Below are 7,500 nucleotides of genomic sequence, written 5' to 3'. Positions count from 1 at the left end.
GGGGCACCATGGGGCGACCAGCCAGGCAAGCACACGAGAGTCACCGAGAACTGCCAACCCGCCAGGCTGCAAACCGATCACGCTGAAGAGAAGGGACGAGAACCACAAGCCAAGTCGATCTCGAGTACTTTTATCTATTGGAGTCTCCGCCACGCTCGCCCTCCCTCGGTACTAGCGAAGCACGAGGGGTTACTGCACCGCTGCCGGCCACCTTAAGAGCATCAATGTTCCTCCAGCCAAAAACCCCCGGAGATACTGATGACGCCTCGCGAACTGGGAAGGTAAGGACCAAGGACGCATACATGTTCCTTGGATTGATGTTACTCTGGTTTTTGTTGTTATTACTTAATGATTCTGCCTAAGGTGTTGTTAAGACTGGACTGGATTCTATAGAGATTTCTTGAGCTGGACTGATTCTGCCTTAGTTGTCGCTAAGACTGGACCAGGTTCCATAGACGTTATAAAATTAGAGTGACTGTGTTGGGAGTTGCTAGGTAAGGCTGGACCAGAGATTCTATACAGGTTGCTTGGACTGGCGTATGATTCCACCTTTTTTTTTTGTTAGGTAAGACTGGGTCAAGGTTTGTGTTTGTTAGGTAAGACTGAATCAAAGTTTTCGTAGCCGCTTCTTGACTGACTGGTTCTGCCTTGGTGTCTTAAGTCAATTTGTGTTAATTTCTTTACTCTGTCCGTCACTGGTGTACGATGCTTCATTATGAAAAGTAACGTTGCTTTGTTGCATTTTTCAGTTACCTCTCTACTTTCTGTATTGTTATATCAGTTATTATTCTGCGTGACCTTCATTGTCGGAATTATATTAACGTTATTTAATTATTTATATCAGTTGTTATAACATGTATCCTCTATAACTGATGAATAACTCCTTGCTGTATTTCCTCTTTAGTATGTCCCCTCTTATATAAAACCACATGAAAAAAAAAGCATTATTTCACGGTTATATCAGTTACTATTACGAGTATTACCGTCCTCCATTACGTTGATAAAGATAGACTAAAAGAAAAGCAAGATTCTGATTCTCCAACAAAGTGGCAGATGAATGGAACAGACTCAGTAATTATGTTGTTTGTGTCGAGTCAACAGGGAGCTTTGAAAGACGAGCTATATTTATGGATGGGGATGACAGGTGGATGTAGGCAGGTATGTTTTATAAAAGGGACTGCCACGTGTAGGACTGCTGGCTTCTTGTGCTCACCCTTATGTCCTTGTGCTCGTTTATCGTGGTGTCAAGTGTGGAAACTTTGTGTGTATATGAGCTGATGGTTTCAAAGACTCCACTCTCTTCAGTCTCTTGATGGTAACACACAGGGAGCCGCTTACTTTCAATACATTCATACACAGCACTCACCAACACACCAATACACTCACTAACAGCTTCATACACTCGCTAAAGCACCCACCAATGCACACACACACTCACCACTACACTTAATACACTCATACACTCAGCAACACACACACACACACACGCTCATCGTTACGCACACTCACACATACACTATCCTCACCACTACACACACACACACACACACACACACACTAAACATGACTTTTTACGAATAGCGACTCAAAAGGGACTCGTGACATGAACGCTCCTTTCTGGGAATTTCTTTATCACTCGTTGACTTGGGAAGAGAAATGTTTACGTGGATTCAAAATGCTTCGTGTTCTTTTCCTGAAAACATACGTAGTGGATGGTCAGTTTCTACGTTCACTTTTTTTTTTTTTTTCGTTTTATGTTATTTTGTGTTTGGATTTTATTTATCTATTTATTTTCTTTATTTCTTTATTGGTTGATTTTGTTGATTTTATATGGATTTCGTTTTTTTTTGTTGTTATTATTATTATTGTTATTACTTTTATTATTATTATTATTATTATTATTATTATTATTATTATTATTATCTGGTGTTTATTTGTTTATTTCTCATGTTTGTCCCTTTTTTTAGCTTTCGTGTAAATATTCATACTTTTTTCAGTTTTTTGTTTAAATATTCATAGTTTTTTTTGTTTATATATTCAGAGTTTTCGTTTGAATATTTGTGTTTTTTTAAATTTTTGTTTAAATATTCGTTTTTTTTTTAGTTTGAGTAAATATTGATAATTTTTCTCATTTCTTTATTGATCTAGTTTCTTTTCCACATAATTATCTATTTTATCTTTTATAACCAAATTCCCTTTTTATTTCTTATCTATTTCTATTCGTTTCTTCAATTCCTATTAGTTCATCCATCAATATAATTCGTCAATAGCTTCCTTTCTTTAATTCGTTTTAATTCATCTCACTTAATTAATATTTTTCTCAGTTAAAAAAAAGAAACACAACAACTTTTTCAATGTCTTTCACTGCAGCAAATCTTAAAACATATCGTAATTTCATATATTTTACGATTCCCAGTCTCCTATTACATCGTATTGCCTCACGTAAGCTCAGGATTCTATTTTTGCTTCGCTTTGTGCCACGTAATTCCATCCACTCTCTATTTTCTAAATGTGCCGACGCGTCGCCGAAATCTGGAGAGTGAAATGACTCCTGCGTTTGAGATGCTAAGCTGGGGATGGAAGGTTAAGTCTGAGCATCGTGTTGTGTTTCGTGTATTCTTGAAGGAAAATGGATCCTCACACAGACAGACAGACAGACAGACAGACAGACAGACAGACAGACAGACAGACACATATAATTATACACGTCTCAAGATATCGGAAGTATATTTACGAGTTATTTTGTTTGTTAGTCTGTTTATCTATTTATCATCTACCTTCCTTCTTTCCTTTCCTTTCTTCCTGCCTTCCTACCTCCTTTCGTTCCTTCCTCCTTTCAATCCCTCCCTTCCTTTCCATCCTTCCTTTTCCTCCTATCCTTCTAACTTTCCTGTTTTTCCTCCCTTCCTTTCCTCCATTCCTTCCCCTGTTCTTCCTATCCTCCCTTTTTTCCTCCCTTCCTTCGTCCCAATCTTCCTATCCTACCTTGCTACCTTCCCTCTTTGCTTTCTACCTCCCCTCTTTCCTCCCTTCCTCCTTTCCCCTCCTACCTAAGCTCCTGGTCTGGCTTAACTAGCAATAATGCAGAAAGAACGATCGATTCCTGCGAGAGGTTTGGGCTTGGCTGGTATCCCTTTGGTGGCGAGGATAATCCAGTCGCACTAAAAGCCGTGTGCTCGGGCCTGCGTGGCGAGTGTGGTGGGAGGCGAGGCGCTAACACCTGTTGGGGGAAGTTACAGGTGTTTTTTCTGAATGCCACTGATGTTTTTAAGGTTGTTCTCATAGGGGTAGGTTAGCTGGTGTGGGTATTTGGGATAGGAAAGAGGAATAGAAGATTTGGTTGGTTTTAGGTTCGTATTATTCGGTGTCTGACAGGAATCATTGTTTTCGTCTTATTTGAAAGGAAAATTGGTGGTTTTCATGGCGTAGGTTAGTTGGTGTGGGTATCTGGTGATGCGAAGGAAAAATGGAAGGTTTATTTGGTCTAAGATACGTTTAGTTTGATTCCCATTGATATTTGAAAGGGAAAATGATGGGTTGATGGGGTATTTGTTGACACGAAGGAGAAACGGGAGGACTGGTTAGATTAAAAATGTGGTTTGTCTGATTTCAAGGTGATTTGACTGGGATGTGTTGAAAAGTGTGGGATGTTTGGTGAAGCGAAGAGAAAATAGTGAATGTTGTGAATGTAACCTTTATCGCCCAACACTATTCACACCGCGTGGTCAGGTATTCACACCAGCCGTAATGCCTCGGACTCAAGACCACGCATACTTACAAGTGACACGCTAGTTTTCCTGGTAGTTCACGCGTTAGGTGGTTAGGTAAGGTAAGGTTAGAAAAGGTTAGACTACATATAAAGCATTAGATCATATTACAGTCATTATAGTATGTGGGGTACGGTTCTAACGAGGCGGACTGCTGGAATCATGTGTTAGGTTAGGTTAGGTTAAGTTAGGTTAGGTTAGGTTAGGTTAGATTGTGTATATACATTATTAAGATCATATTGCAGTCATTAGGGTAAGTGGCGTGCGGTCCTGGCGAGGCGGGCTGCAGTCTTCATGTGTTACGTTAGGTAAGGTTAGGTTAGAAAAGGTTAGACTGTACATATAAATCATTTAGATCATATTGCAGTCATTAGGGTAAGTGGCGTGCGGTCCTGGCGAGGCGGGCTGCAGTCTTCATGTGTTACGTTAGGTAAGGTTAGGTTAGCAAAGGTTAGACTGTACATATAAATCATTTAGATCATATTGCAGTCATTAGGGTAAGTGGCGTGCGGTCCTGGCGAGGCGGGGTGCAGATTCAGTTCGCGAGCCGGCGCACACATGCCCCTGACGGACCATTACTGAGAGATAAATTAAAGTTGGCAATTAACAAACGCATAAAAATCGCTGTACACGAAATGAATGAACATCCATTCATGGCTTAATAAATGACCTGCACCCTGATTAAGATTCCTGTCACACGTTATGCGTATATATAATGCCACTTATTGCTACATGTATTATACTAACAGACACACATGCACTCATAGATAAATAGATAGATAGATAGATAGATAGACAGATAGGTAAACAGATAGGTAGATAGATAGACAGATAGTGATATATAGATAGATAGAAAGATAAATAGATAGATAAACAGATAGATAGATAAACATAGACAGATAGATAGATAGATAGATAGATAGACAGACAGACAGATAGATAGATAGATAGATAGGTAGACAGGTAGGTAGGTAGACACACAGACAAACAGACAGATAGACAGGGAGAAAGAGAAAGACAGATGAAACAGATGAACAGACACAGATTGATAGATAGTAGATAGACAAAACAGGTAGACAGACTTACAGACAGCCAGATAGATAGATATATAGAGAAGCAGATAGACAGAGAGAAAGACAAAAAGAAAAACAGGAAAAAGACAGACAGACAGACAGACAGATGAACAAACTGACTGAAACCTCATCAGTTACCTACAACTACCTTTCCTAACACACACACACACACACACACACACACACACACACACACACACGAGAGAGATGAATGACCTCCTAAATGTTTCTTGATCCTCTCTCGGTCAACACATAAATTCACGGGAGCCGCTGAATTGAAAATCTACAAGAATGATACCATCAGATGCTCACTTCAAATATTTCAATACTGACCACTTCACTGGCTCATTACTCCACTATTGTTATGCAGGCGGTGATGAGAGGATGAGGGAGGGATGAGAAAGAGGGGAGAAGAGGGGAAGAGGAAAGGAACGAAACGAGACGAAAGCGAGAGAGAGAGAGAGAGAGAGAGAGAGAGAGAGTAAATGAGAGAGAGAGAGAGAGAGAGAGAGAGAGAGAGAAGGAAAGAGTAAATGATAATGAGAGAGAGAGAGAGAGAGAGAGAGAGAGAGAGAGAGAGAGAGAGAGAGAGAGAGAGAGAGAGAGAGAGAGACTGTTGTTACATAGATCTGAAGGAAAAAATTAATAAATACGTAAAAACAGTGAAATTAGATAGAAAATAAACATAAAATAGAGATTAGACGAGGAGAGAGAGAGAGAGAGAGAGAGAGAGAGAGAGAGAGAGAGAGAGAGAGAGAGAGAGACACTCATCCCCACAAGAGGAAACGGAAAGCATTACAAGAATCAATATTCTCTCCATCAGCCTCTTGTGTTCTCTCCACCACTGCACACACACACACACACACACACACTACACACACACACACACACACGCACAGTCAATATATTACTACTACTACTATTACTACTACTGCTACTACCACCACCACAACCACAACTATAATCTAATAAGTAAAAGATGTAGATTCTCAAGGGTGTATTTTTTGGATAGTAAGGAAGAAGGCTCCTTCCCACCAACCATTTCCAACAGTGAGAGCAATAGAGAACAAGTAAGAAGAAGTAAGAGGATAAGTATGAGACGTGGGATAGCAAAGGTGTATTTTTTGGATAGTAAAGCTGAAGAAGGCTCCTCCCCAGAGATGCACTTTGGTCCGCAGCCTCTCCTTTTAGTTCAAATTTTCACCTTAAGACACGAATTTGATCAGTTACAAATGTAGAACAGCGATGGTATAGTTTTTGGATAGTAAAGCTGAAGGATTCTCCCCACCAATCATTTCCAACAATAAGATACACGATAGGGCAGCACTGTAGCAAAAAATCTGTCAAATTATCCCAGAATTCCACACAGATCTAATTATTAAGCAATGTAAAACAGCAAAGATATATTTTTTGGGGATAGTAAAGCTGAAGGATTCTCCCCACCAATCATTTCCAACAATAAAATAGACGATAGGGCAGCACTGTAGCAAAAAATCTGTCAAATTACCCCAGAATTCCACACAGATCTACTTATTAAGCAATGTAAAACAGCAAAAGTATATTTTTTGGATAGTAAAGCTGAAGGATTCTCCCCACCAATCATTTCCAATAATAAAATAGACGATAGGGCAGCACTGTAGCAAAAAAATCTGTCAAATTACCCCAGAATTCCACAGAAATCCAATTATTAAGCAACATAAAACAGCAAAGATATATTTTTTGGATAGTAAAGCTGAAGGCTCGTCCCCACCCACCATTTCTAACAGTAAGATGCAAGACAGAGCAGCACTGTAGCACACAACCCCCCAATCTATCTCACATTTCGTCCACATCTTCACACCGTCGTCTCCGCGCCTCCTCGCCAAGCCCACCTTCATGTAACCAACTTGCTTGAAATATTGCATGAAAATTGAGCCATTAATTTAGGCGAGACGACGAAGTGAAGGCGAGGAGCGGCGAAAACTCAGCCTTTATGAGCAGAAAATAGCGAGGAATTAATAAGCCTTCGTTCAGGATCAATAGAGGGATCAGCGGAGGCGTAACGAATGCTTCCATCACCATCACCATCATCATTATCATCGTCATTATCCCTAGACTCGTAAATCTGTCGCCCACCTAACTGGGTAGCAAGGAAAGGTGATGGGATGTTTCGTCAAGTGTCGCAACTCACTGGTACTTTAAGAATTCCAGGTGAAAAGTGCCTATTGGAGTCTTGACCCCCTTATGCTGGAGAACCAAAAGCCACGATTCACTCATAGTTAAAGAATTCCAGCTGAAAACTGCCTATTGAAGTCTTGGCCCCCTTAATGTGTCGATGAAAGGTCACAATTTACTGATACTTTAAGATTTGCAGCTGAAAACAACCTGACAGTGTCTTAATTCTCTTGTGTTTGTCAATCAAAAACACATTTCGCTAGTACGTGAAGAATTCCAGCTCCAAACTAGCTATTGGAGCCTTGAACCCCTTATGACAGTCGATTACAAACCACAATTCACTGGTAACTGAAGATTTCTAGCTAAAAACTGCTTATCATTGTCTTAGTCCCCTTAAAATAGCGATCAAAAGCCACAATTTACAGCTACTTCAAGAATTCCAGCCAAAAAATCACCTGTTTAACTCTTGACCCCCGTTATGTTAGTCGAATCAGGCGTTATTCGGT

At 40.1% G+C, this 7,500-nt stretch overlaps 1 protein-coding gene across 2 annotated transcripts in view; it reads left to right on the top strand.

Annotated features, from left to right (window-relative positions):
- Positions 1-7,500, top strand: part of LOC135090536 (uncharacterized) — a 28,934-nt gene that overhangs the window by 713 nt on the left and 20,721 nt on the right. For both annotated transcript variants that reach the window (XM_063987354.1, XM_063987355.1), the window contains exon 1: positions 1-281. This exon is cut by the window's left edge. In XM_063987354.1, coding sequence (XP_063843424.1) covers positions 225-281 — 57 coding nt within the window. In that variant the 5' untranslated portion in view covers positions 1-224. The remainder of the gene's footprint in view (positions 282-7,500) is intronic.

Source organism: Scylla paramamosain, chromosome 35 (assembly GCF_035594125.1).
Source record: "Scylla paramamosain isolate STU-SP2022 chromosome 35, ASM3559412v1, whole genome shotgun sequence".
Taxonomy (NCBI): domain Eukaryota; kingdom Metazoa; phylum Arthropoda; class Malacostraca; order Decapoda; family Portunidae; genus Scylla; species Scylla paramamosain.
This window is presented reverse-complemented; position numbering and strand designations above follow the sequence as displayed.